This window comes from Gavialis gangeticus, unplaced genomic scaffold (assembly GCF_001723915.1).
Source record: "Gavialis gangeticus isolate Ggan-Ray unplaced genomic scaffold, GavGan_comp1, whole genome shotgun sequence".
NCBI lineage: Eukaryota > Metazoa > Chordata > Crocodylia > Gavialidae > Gavialis > Gavialis gangeticus.
In genome coordinates this window covers 77,684,743-77,697,415 of record NW_017728993.1, presented here as the reverse complement: position 1 = coordinate 77,697,415, position 12,673 = coordinate 77,684,743, and the positions used below count along the sequence as shown (strand labels likewise).

The 12,673-nt window shown below is 45.5% G+C and overlaps 1 protein-coding gene across 1 annotated transcript in view; it reads right to left on the bottom strand.

The window, feature by feature from the left end:
- CRB1 (crumbs 1, cell polarity complex component) overlaps positions 1 to 12,673 on the bottom strand; it is a 173,018-nt gene that overhangs the window by 113,531 nt on the left and 46,814 nt on the right. Inside the window, exons 4-5 of the mRNA XM_019528364.1 lie at positions 6,007 to 6,146; positions 4,056 to 4,238 (exon numbers count right to left, since the gene is read on the bottom strand). Coding sequence (XP_019383909.1) covers positions 4,056 to 4,238; positions 6,007 to 6,146 — 323 coding nt within the window. The remainder of the gene's footprint in view (positions 1 to 4,055; positions 4,239 to 6,006; positions 6,147 to 12,673) is intronic.

Sequence of the window (12,673 nt, the reverse complement as noted above, 5' to 3'; positions counted from 1 at the left end):
GTGTGGATTTTGGAGACTCGGGAGGTGGGGGGGTCCCTGCATATCCTGACAGGATGTGGGATAAATTGTGTATTTTAAAAAAAAGTCAAACAAGAGTCTACATGACCACTAAACTAAAACATCATTCCTTTTGTGTTATATGTTTATGGTGATCCCATACATCTGAGTAATTTTTTTAAGGCAGTTGTTTTATTCAGTGTTGTGTGTGGCAAAACTGAGTAGTTAATTTTGACATCGTGTGTTGTGCTTGATTTATTAATGCACCGTATAAACATTTAACAGGGCTATTTATTAATGCTTTTTGATACATTCATGTTTAAAATGGGTATGGGGGTCTTTCAGTTTTCTGTTTCCCCACGGCCCAATGAATCTTAATCCCCTCTGGCTGCTGCTAGTTGTCCCCAGGGAACGCCTGTGTCACGCACTCTCTGGTGAGCAGCAGGTTACCCTGGGTGGGGTAGGGGAGGCTGGGGCCAGCACTGGGCTGGCCCCTGTAGCCTTACCTGGGGGGTTGGAGGCCTCCTGGGGCTACAGCAATGGCAATCCTGCCACTCAGAGCCTTGCCGGCAGCCAGCTTGTGGCTCTGGCTGGCCAGGCTCTGGTTTTGAACGGTGCATCCTGCCCCCTGGATATCCAGGGGTCAAAAAAAACCCTGTGCTGCTCCCTTGCAATGCAGAGAACAGCTGAATGTGCAGTACATTTTTGGCACCAGATACTACATGGCTGCACTCGTCTGGATGCAGCCAACAAGTACTATCTCACCTGTAAATATATTTATCAGTACGAGTAAAGATAGTGCACTATGAGTCAAAGTACATAACATAACATAACAAGTTAGTTCTGATGTCATTTACATCAGTTTTGTACAAATAAATCACACCCTGATTTGGGGTGGGCAGACAATCAGTTATCTTGGGAAGCTGCAATATTAAGTCCTATTTCAGTGTCTTGTCACTAAGGTGTGGGAAATAGCCTATTTGCACTGAACAAACAGCTACTCTAGAATAACTGTGGACACATCATAAACCCTGGTATCACTTGCATTCATATAGTTTTACTGCTGTTTCTTATTTCTTGGGGTAACTACAATGGTGGTACAGACAGAAGTGCAGCTCCCTGCTGTAAGTCAAAATGCTTTGCAGGAAGTGTTTTGAGTTGCAACGATCCCCCAGACCAAACAGAAGTTCACTGTTGGTTCCAGGTGGTAGGGGAATTTAGCTGTTGGCTGCCAGCCTTCAGCCTGTTTCCCCCACCAATGACCCCTCCTCCCTCCTATCCTATCCCTGTTTTCAGAATGGAAGTGGGGAAAGGGAGCAGAGGGAGCTCATTCTAGGGGTTCCCCAGCCAGTGCTGGTGTGTGGGTTGGCTCCAGTATGCCTGCCTTACCTTCTAATGGGGGCTGAAAAAACCCCAAACCAAATTCCCTCTGCTCCTTTCCCCCTCTCTCATTCTGAAAAGAGTGACAGTCTTGGAAGCAGTGCAGACACATGTTACAGAAGACGTTCCGTTTTGAAGCATCTTCATCTGAACCCTCAGATTTTCACTTGATTGGCCATTTTTGAAGTGGTCTGCAGGCATGCACTTCTGTTTGGTCACAGCTATAGACTGCTTTCTGTGGCTAGATTGGCCAGAAATTATCACTTCTGTCTGTGCCCTGGGGCAATTTATAACTGATTCTAATAGTTAAACTGGTTTAGGGCTCAACATTGTGCATTTACTCCTTGTATATACCACTATAAAGCCGTTAAGAAATGTGTATCCAGGCCCTAAATAAAGAAAACAAAACACTTGAAGGTAATGGCTGAGTAAGGAGAGGAAGAGGAGGGATGTGAGTTAAAACAAGGAAACACAAGTCGAGTCATATGATAGAGCATAGGACTTTTAAAACGTAGCGCAACAGGGGAAGAATAGGGAGCAAGGATTGCAAGTCAGTTATGAAAAGCAAGGGAAAAGAGTGAAATTTTAAGAGACTTGGGATAACAGTGTGGGTGCTTGATGCACAGGGAGAGGAATATCATTAGCATACAGGGAAGCCATTAAAAACATGAAATCACAAAACAAATTGATCTCCTTCGTTTAGGATTATGTTCAGGAAGAATGCTATGCTTTTAACTGCATAATAGACAATGCAGTTTTTGTGTTCTCTCAGAAGGTGTGACATGACCAGGGATCCTGGTTTTCTCTGATTTTAAAAAAAAAACAATTTTCGGTTACAAAAAGTAACTTCAAATCCACATTTTTCCATGATTTAAATGAAAGACCAGTAACATATAGATGTATATATAGTGGTGTTTCATTCTAATTATGGAAAAATGTGGATTTAGAGTTACCTTTTTTTTACCCCAAATTGGGGATTATTTTTAATAGGAGAAAACCAGGATCCTTGGTCATGTCACACTTTCTGAGAGAACGCAAAGTGCAAAGGCATTGTTTGGTAACAGGATAGGGTGGAACAGTTGAAGAGAAATGATGGAAAAGAAGCATACAGATTCTCATGATTGCCCTGTGGAAACATTCATCCAGAAGCCCAAGACAGAAAGAAAGGTAGTAGAAAAAATATTTTCTGTACCTGGTAAGTCATAGAGGTTACTACCACTGTGGTATGGAAAATTTTATAAACCTCAGGAGATGAATGGGAGGAGAAATTGACAACTAGTAAAATTCATCCCTTTTATTTAAAAAAAAAAAACCCTCAGTTTTTTCTCAGGGGAAATAGAAGAATTGAGTTAACAGGGTCAGACTGTAGAACAGATCCATAGCTTTATAATGCTGGGTTGGCTTTTTAAAAGACTAACATGCTAATTTAACACAAATCTCAAGACATTTAACTTTCTTTTACAGGATTATCACTGATAGATTTTTATGGTACTGACTTATGGTTTCCTTTGGTACTACTTTTCATTTAAAAACCTGAGTATAACCAGTGCATAGCCTGTCAGATTTATTAACAGAGCTGCATTTGTCCTGCTGTTAAGGAGTGTTTCCCTTGGTGCCTAGGTATCACTATATTGACTACATTAGAAGCCTTGAGACAGAGACTGAAAACCTGGAATGTAGATTTTACTTTGTCTGATTTACAAAAATGCATCGTAATTGCTCTCATTATTTATAGACTATCAGAAGTATGCATAGTGAAACTGGAACACAGGAGAGAAGACCCTGCTTGAAAAGTGTTTGCAGTGTCCTCCAAGTAAATGTGACAAGAATAACAGTGTGTGAAAGGACATGACATGACATGACGTGACACTTTTCTCTCTCTTGCAACATGGATTAGTTTCTTTTCACACAGTGGGTTTGTCTACACAAGATGCTTTGAGCACAGTAGACTAATTCTACTGCACATTAACACAGTGGGCAAAACCTGTGCTAAGGCACTAATGCGCAGTAGAATTAGTCTACTGTGCATTAGCATCACCCAAAAAAGCATGCACTAGTGCCAATACACAGTAGCACCAATTACAAGGCATTAAAGTAGTGTGCCATAATTACGGTGCATTAATGAATGTGTAGACATGCCCAGTGTGTAATTAACTTGTGAAACTCATGGCCATCAAACTGTTTAGAGGTTGACAATTTCAACAAGTTCAAAAGGGTATTGGACAGATTCATGCAGGATAAAACCATCAGTGAATTAATTAGTGAATATTAAATATGATTGTTAGGGGGAAACAAATGGAAAAGGGACAAGAGACAGTCTGGATAGGCCCAGCATACATATACTGTTCTTCTTAGCATCCTCTGCCACTGAGAGACATAGGATACTGGGCACTGCTGTGGCCTGATGTAGAATGGCATCTCATCTGTTCCTGTTGTTTAGATAGCATGCTTAGAAATTGCTGGTAACATGCTAACCTTGCAACTTGTGAAGGAATGCTCTTTCATTTTTATCAGTATGCCATAAGTGTTTTTGTTAAAATATATTTACTGTGACCAGCAGGGGGACCCTTTGCACTATGACATATTTAACATGTCAGTATGTTCAAACGATTCGTTTACATTGGATCCAGTGGACCCTGTCATATATTATGTCTTCAGTTTTTACAAAGAGAGCTTACCTGTAAAACCTGCTTTACAGTTGCACACGTAGCCTGATGCTCTGTGGTAGCTGAACTCAGGTGGCAGCTCTGGAATAGCTCCATACCAGCTTACCCAGGACCGCTCCACACATTCACTTTCATAGAGGCAAGGATTACTGCTGCATTCATTTATATCATTTTCACAGTGGGAACCGGTATATCCTGCAGAACAGCAATCAAAAGGAAGTGTTTAACTCAATCTTGTAAAACTTATGAGTTTCCTGGGATATAGACACTGCTGTAAGGCAAGAATGGAAGTTTTGATTTGCATAACATAACCCATGCCTAAGAGAATATTATTCAGCCTTTAATTTCTCATAATTCTTCAACAAGCATGTGTTGCTGTCAAACAATATGTGTGATTAGTAAGACCAAGATTAACCTGAATCAAAATTCTAGATTTGAAAATATTAAACTCTTCAAAACTATGGATATACTTGGATCCAAACATTATAGTGTGCAACACTGGAGCCTGGGACTTGAACACTTAACTTTTTGGGGGTTCAAATTATTAAGTAAAAATTCTATTGTTTGCTTTTTTGACAATTTTTCTTATTAACTACATCTTCGGGTCCAGAATTCTACAGAAAATGGGGATAGCATTAGAACACTCCTATTCCCCATTACTATTCCAGCCTTTTCCCAGTTTTTAATGTTTCTTTGTATGTGTGCTTGCTCATCTAGAAGTTGTTGTACGGAAGGGTCTTTTGCAGTCACTGTCATTTTATTGTTGATAATATTGTTATTGTTGGTCCAGTTTTTCAAGTACATCATTTACACCTTAGTAAGAAGCATGCAGTATATGCAGCTCCCCTCAAAAAAAACCCTGGAGTTGCCAAGCTGAAAAGGAAAGAGAAAAAAGACCCCTCACCTTTATACCTGAGTTACAGTTCAATTATTCAGAAAACAAGCGGGCATACAAAAGAAGAAGGATGGTGATTAAGGCACAGGCCTGGGAATCAGGATGCATTGGTTTTATTCATGGCTTAGCTGCAGGCTTCCTGCGTGACCACAGACAAGTCACTTAAATTCTAACTGCAAGTCTCTTGGTGTGAAAGATGGGGATAACAATGCTTCTTATTCACAGTGTCAGCTAAATACTTTACTACTCATGAAGAGTTTTTAGGTCCTTGAGTAGAAAGGAGTTCAGAAGTGTAGACTTCATATTTCCAAAACTTCTGAATACCAAGAATTCTGTATTATGAATAGCTTAATATCTGTGCTCCAACTAGGCTGTGACAAGCAGGATAAGAATCCACTAATGTGGGGAGTAACTGCACCAAGGAACAGTGCCAGCGTCCCGGTTAGAGATGCAGCTGAATATGAAGTCATTCTTCAGTTTAGCAGGACATGATCCTTTGAATAAGTACAGGAATCTGAAACTGTAACCTGTCTCTATCTCAGCATAGAAGAACCTACCCTCAGGGGTCTCAAGGGAGTTTGGTTTCCAAAACTCACTTCTTGCTCAGTTTTATTTTTAGTTTAAGCATTCAACATTTCACATGGAAGCCCCAGGGTTTTCATTTCAATCAAAAAGTCACATTTATGAAGACTAAGGAACTGACAGCAGCAGCAGCAAGAGCAGTCCCCATGTCACATGGACTGAGGGATTAAGCACACAACCACGAAGCAGACCCTGAACTGTAGTTCCCGCTTGCCAATGACTTGACTTAATAACACTGAAACTTGCACATAGGGAAAAGGCTGTTATACCTGTTCATTTTTTCTACACATAGGAACAGATTCTCAGCAGGGGGTAAGGAATTAAGTGTGGACCTGGCTAATAATGGGAAGTGATGCCTTTCCAACACTGCTTGCATAAAATATTTTAAGATTAGGTAGGTAGATGTTGTCTTCATATCAGTGGAAGGGTGGGAAAATTTCTGCTCTAAAGGAAAAGAGCATACTTGTAAGAGAATACAGGGCTTACCTGGCCAACAGTGGCATGTGTAATTGTCAGTGTCATCTTCACAGGTGGCATTGTTATGGCATGGTTGTGACCAGCATAATGGAATTAAGGTCTCACAGTGTAGGCCCATGAATCCTGTACTGGTACAATTACAGCTGTACCTACAACAGAGTACCACAGTTTACTCTAACTAGCAGTCAGATGACTAATAGCAATCTTTTCTTTAAAATAGAAATGATTTCTGTAGCACTTGAGCTGAAACCATACATTCACAGTGTTCATGCAGGGTTGTGTTTCCTTTTGTGTTGTTGCTGACACTGCTGGAAATGAAAAAAAGCTGTTGTTATTTAAAAGCATAGTTCCTTGCAACTCTAACTGATGAATGTTTTATGCTCTCAGTAGAGATTGTTTTCCCAGCTCTTATGTGAATGATTTTCTGGTTAAAACATTGGACCCACTACTCAGGAGCCCTGGGTTCAATTGCTGGGCCAACCATGGACTTTCTGTGTAACCTTGGAGGATCACTTAATCTCCTGTGTATCAGTTTCCCAACTGTAAAATGGAAATAATGATAATCCCTTTTTAATATCCTGTACTTACCTGCTATAGTGAAGCTGCAAGTCTTCAGGGCAAAGAATATTTCTTACAATGTGCAGAAATAATGGCTTCCACAAGCTCTAATTTGAGACGGGAGCTTCTACATGCTATTGTAATGGAAATAATAATTGGCTTTGCAGAAAGAATTCAGTTGTTGAAAAGTGTTTGGGCTGATCCCAAACTATTTGTGAACTTGAACTGAATTGTTAAGTATGTTGGACCAAGCCAATGCAAGGAATACATTTTAGAAATGTCAAAAATCTTGTTTTGTCATTTCTAAAATAAATTTGACCTGAAATATAAAAAATTTGGTTTAGTTGCCAAATGGAAAAATTAAATTATTTTCGTAGCCTCAATACTATCAACAACAAGAAGAAAACAACTCTTTATTTTGAAAGTGATGGTACTATTTTAAATTTTAAAATAAAGTAGCTTGCATAAGAACATTTGAACATGTGTAGCAGCAAACTATGTGCAGGTAGCTTGATAGTGTCTGATTTTTAATACAGTGTGATGATTCCAGAAATGCTGAATGCTTCACAGTACACATACCACCTTGTAATCACATTGTGATATGTCATATCTCCTATGCTCATGGCATGATGTAATTAAATATCTAATACCAGACATGTCATACAAAGAGACAAGTCTTTTCAAAGTTGCTGAATTTTCATATACTTGTTGGGATGATCTTTTTTCTAATAAGAAAGAATTACTGAATGTCATCAGCAAGGTTAATTAATCTATTATAGTAGATTTCCTTCATTTTCAAAAACTGCATTGTCACTTATGCAGTTAAAAGCATAGCATTCTTCCTGAACATAATCCTAGATGAAGGAGATCAATTTGTTTTGTGATTTCATGGTTTTAATGGCTTCTTATTGGTGTAAACAGTTGAAAAATAAGAACAAGAAATGCCACAGAACAAGAAAACAACAGAGCAGAATGAACTGTTCTTTGGTCTTGTTTGTAATCATAACAAAAAAAAAATTCAATGGGGCAAATGTTATTACAGTGCATGCAATATCACTACAATCAACTGATTCAATTACCCATTGGAGTTAGACAAAGGATGAATTTGGTTTAATCATTTTAAATCTGGAAAGTAAAATGGGGTGAGGGGAACTTCTTAGATAAACAAAATAATTTTTACTTTAAGAAAATCAATTAAATAATTTTAATACTGGCAAAAACTCTGAGAAATTCCCAAATTAGAAAATGTAGTTTCTTTAATCAGTCGTTCAGGTGTTTCCTTGCTATGTTTTCTATTGGTGAAGATTAACAGCTGGAGACGGGGGTTGTGTTCCTTTTGATCCAGAAATGGAGGCAGAGCGATGAATTTCTATTTTCATTGCTTCAGTTATAAAATCTGCATGTGCCTCCATTTCTCATGTACGTTCAGGTGTTGTGTGTTGCAGTAATCCCCTGAGGGTCATGAAGAGTCTTACTGCAAGACAAGCTGTGAAAAGGGATTTAGTTTGCATAAGTAATCATGGGTGATTAGGGCACGTAGAGACCTAGTGATGTAACTACCCATACTTGCTAGCGTGGAGGACTGGGCTTTCTCAGTGTACAGTTCCAAGTGGTCCAAAAAATATATGAGAAGCAAGGAGGCTTTTTTTGGCAAAATCTTTAACTGGACAAGCTATATAGTTGGGAAAGATGATAGATATGCTTTCAGGCACAACAGCCGCATCCAGATACAACAGCCGCGTCCAGATGAGCATAGACGTTTGGTTCCCTGGGGACATGTAGCAGTGGCACACCTTGTGCTGCTGTTGCTGCTTGTCCCTGGGGAATGACTGTGCCACATGCACTCTGGCACACGGCAGGTTACCTTGGTCGGGTAGGGGAGCCTGGAGCCAGTAACTGTGCTGGCCCCAGCAGCCTTACCTGGGATCCTGGGGCAGAGGAAGCAGCAGCCTTGGTGCTCTGGCAGCTGGGAGTCTGGCTGGCAGCTGGAATTACAGGTTTCCCTCGATTTATTCTATACATGTGTTCCCGGAGAATGGCACATAAATTGAATTTGCATAAAGCCAACCCACTTTATAATATAACAAATAGGGATAGGTTTCCATGGTGGTGAGGGGGGGCAGGAGTGAGGCTGGGACTAGGGAAGGGATGGTAGGGAGGGGTACAGCTCCTGGGGCTGCACAAGGGAGCAAAGCAGAGAGAACAGGGGCACTCACCCCAGCCCCTGCTACAGCGGCCAGCCCCAAGCACTGGGAAGAGACCAGTGCCACTGTCGATCCCAGCCTGTAGCAGTAGCCTGCTGTTGTCCCGTGTGCAGATCCAGGGGCATGTGCCCCCCAGGAAGAGACTGGCACAGCCCCCCAGCTTACAGCCCTCCCAGGGTACACAGAGCAGCACAAGGCATACCTGCCCACACCCACTGACAGGTCCCTCAGCAGCTAGCAACAGCCACTCCTGGGGCAGCTGCAGCAGGAGCTACAGTGACTGAGGACAAGCTGTGCCGTGCCCCATGCCACTCGGGGCTCTGATTGTTTCCACTCACCCCAGCCCTTGCTGCAGCGGGCCCACGAACAGCCGACACCAGCTGCCTGCACCAGGGCATGGCACAGCCCAGGAGCTGGGGTGAGTGGGGACAGGCGGAGCATGGTGCAGCCCAGTGGCTGCAGGCAGCTGGCACCAGCCACTCCTGGGGCTGCGGCAGCAGGGACTGAGGTGAGTGGGGCCCTGGCCCCATGGCCCTTTGCCTTGCCTCTACAGACTTACCTGCCTGGGCAGGGGTGCCTATGCCAATCACATAAGAGTGAATTTACCTTACATATAATGAATTATGGGTCTAAAAATGCTCATTGCATAAGAGCAAATTCGCATATACAGAACCTGCAAAAATCAAGGAAAACCTGTAATTAATAGAGCAGAAGTTCAGTTCAAAATGGCTGAAACTAGTTTAAGTTAAACCTGGTTGACTTTAGTATCAGACTTAACTGATTTGGGTCAAACTGGTTTATGAAACTTCTGTTCCAGACCCTTTCCTGGTTCAAATTAAATCACGTCCCCACAACATGCTTTGTGGCCCTGGGCTGTGCTGTCTGCTTCAGCAAAGAAGGGTTGGAGGGTTGGGGCGGGGAAGGCAGGTACAGGCCCTGCAGGCAAAACCCAGCTGGGGTCTGGGGCTAGGGAGGGGAATTAACCCCCCCCCCTTCTCCAGTTAAACTCCACTTTCCCTGAGTATAGAACTGCCCTGCTAAACTTACTGCTGCCTGTGATTGTGGACTACAAATCCCAGAGGCTCCTGGAAGCAAGAAAAGGAAGTGTTAAGCAATCCTAGCGTCCCGGCTCCGGTGCAAGACGCGTGGGTGTAAGCCTGCTGCACCCCCATGAGTCCAGGGACCCCAGCAGTGACCCCAGGACCCCTGACAAGCCCCGGCCTGCCAGCAGCTAAGTAGGGTCCTGTGGAGGGAGGGATCTAGCCAGCTGGGAGAAGGCTAAGTGGACCGAGGAGGGTCACGCCCTGCCTGGCTCCTACTTGGCCCAGCCCCCCAGGGAGCCACGCGACCCCCCTGCAGGCATGCTTACCGGGTTAGGGGGAAGTCACCCACCTTTTCCTTCCCTCAGTGTAGGGGAGGGACCCCCCTTAGCCCCCCAAAAGCACTGAGGTGCCAACCGGTCCTTCTGCTCATGTGTGCAGTTTAAAAAGGGCCCAGCAACAGCATAAGCTTCACTAGCATCCTGGCTCCAGTGTGAGACATGCGGGTGTAAGCCCACTACGCCCCTGCGAGCTCAGGGACCACAGCTGTGACCCCAGGAACCCTGACAAGCCCCGGCCTGCTGGCAGCTTAGCAGGGGCCCATGGAGGGAGGGATCTAGCCAGCTGGGATCGGGCTAAGTGGACCAAGGAGGGTCACGCTCCCCCTGGCTCCTACTTCACCCTGCCTCCCAGGGAGCCGTGCGAACAGGCCACACAAACAGGCACGCTCCTGAGCCCAGCATGTGAGTTAGCGTGGGAGTTCGTGCAGGAGGGTGAGCGGGAGGGCCCAAGGCCCTGCCTGTGAGCCCCCCAGAGTAAGCAGTCCCAGCCATAGCCAGCCCACCAGCAACATGACACGGATGGGCACAGGCCGCACCTCGAGGGTCCCCTCAGGGTCTGTGGCCCCCCCCCCCGGCACCTCAGAGACAGCCACCCAGGCGGAGCCCAAAGTTCCAGGCTTCACACAGACAAAGCCTTTGGCTCTTGGCTACGGGGGCTGCCTGTCCCCTTTTCAGGCTCTGGGGCCCAGGAGCATGGCCACCTCCCCTTATGGTGTCTGCTCCCCGACTGGGGTCTCTGGCACGCCAGCTGCAGGAGCTCCAGGCTACAGTTCAGAGACTGCGTGCCATCAGGGACTGTGAGCAGGAGATAGACTCCTACTACCAGTCCCTTCTCCCCTGGGAGGCAGAGGGTAGAACACAGTCTCCCTCCAGGACAAGGGAGGACTTGGGGACATCCCCTTCTGTCCAACCATGGGGTTGGACCAAGGTAGTCAAGGGTCCCAGGGCCTGCTGCACCAAGGCCCCTGCCCCACTGAAGCTTTGCAACAAGTATGAACCTCTTGCAGCCCCAGCAGAGCCTGCTGAGTTGCCAGCTCCCACAGGCAACACAGAGGACACTGTAGCTACCGTCCCCACTCTCCCCAAGACCAAACACAAAGTGTTTGTCGTGGGAGACTCCATCCTGAGGGGGACTGAGGGGGCAATCTGCCGCCCCGATCCCTTACCCCAGGAAGTTTGCTGCTTCCCAGGGGCCCGCATCCATGACATTGTGGACAAGATCCCTAAACTCTTCCAGCCCACAGACCTCTATCCCATGCTCCTCATCCATGTGGGCATGAATGACACAGCTCAGAGTGCTCCTAGCCGAGTCATGAGGCGCTTCAGGGATTTGGGTGCAGGGCTAAAGGGTCTGGGGGCACAGGTGGAGTTTACTTCGATCCTCCCAGTCTCAGGCTATGGGCTGAGGAGGGAGAGGAGGATCCACATAGTCAACCAAAGACTGCAGCGCTGGTCATCAGGAAGGCTTTGGCTTCCATGACTGCAGTCCACTCTTTGGAGAGAGAGGCAGTGAGCTGTTGGGAAGGGACGGCCTCCACCTCTCTCCGCTGGGGAGGAGGCTCTTCTCAGCTAGACTGGCTGACCTGCTCCACTGGGCTTTAAACTGAGCCTGCGGGGGGATGGGGGGACTACTGCCGCTGTCTATACACAAATGCCAGGAGCCTGGGGAATAAACAGGAGGAACTTGTTCTCCTCCTAAATGCAAATAACTACGATGTCATTGGGATAACAGAGACCTGGTGGGACTCCACCCATGACTGGACCACGGGTATAGATGGCTATACCCTGTACAGGAGGGATTGAGTGGACAAAAGGGGCAGGGGCATAGCTCTCTATGTCAAGGAAAGCTACGCGTCCCTGCAAGCTGACATTGGCACCCATGGTGGATGACTTGAGACCCTCTGGGTTAAAATCCGTGGGGAACACAGCACAGGGGATACAATGGTGGGGGTCTACTACAGACCCCCTACCCAGAGTCAAGACCTCGACCAGGAGTTTACCAGGGAATTGGCTGAAGCCGCACAATCCTGGTGAACGGTTGTCATGGGAGACTTTAACTGCCCAGATATCTCATGGGAGGAGCGCTTGGCCAAATCTGAGCGGTTGCAAAGCTTTCTCTCGTGTGGACGACCTCTATCTGATGCAGGAAGTCTACAGGCCAACAAGAGGTAAAGCACTGCTTGACCTCGTACTGGCAGCCAGGGATGACCTAACTGGCAACCTAACAATCGAAGGGAAGCTGGGTGACAGTGACCATGAACTGATCACCTTCACCATCTGCCGTAAAGCTGGCAAGTCAGTCGGTTGTACAGAAGTCCTCAACTTCAGGAAAGCTGACTTTTACAAGCTAAGGAGGCTTGTCAGAGAGGCCCTAAAAGGCCACAACCCAATGGAGAGGGGAGTTCAGGATGCATGGATGCTCCTCAAGGGAACAATTCTGGATGCACAAGCAAAGTCCATCCTATCTCGGAGGAAAGGCAGCAGGAGGGCACAGCAGCCCCCTTGGCTCTCCAGGGAACTGGCGGACTTCCTG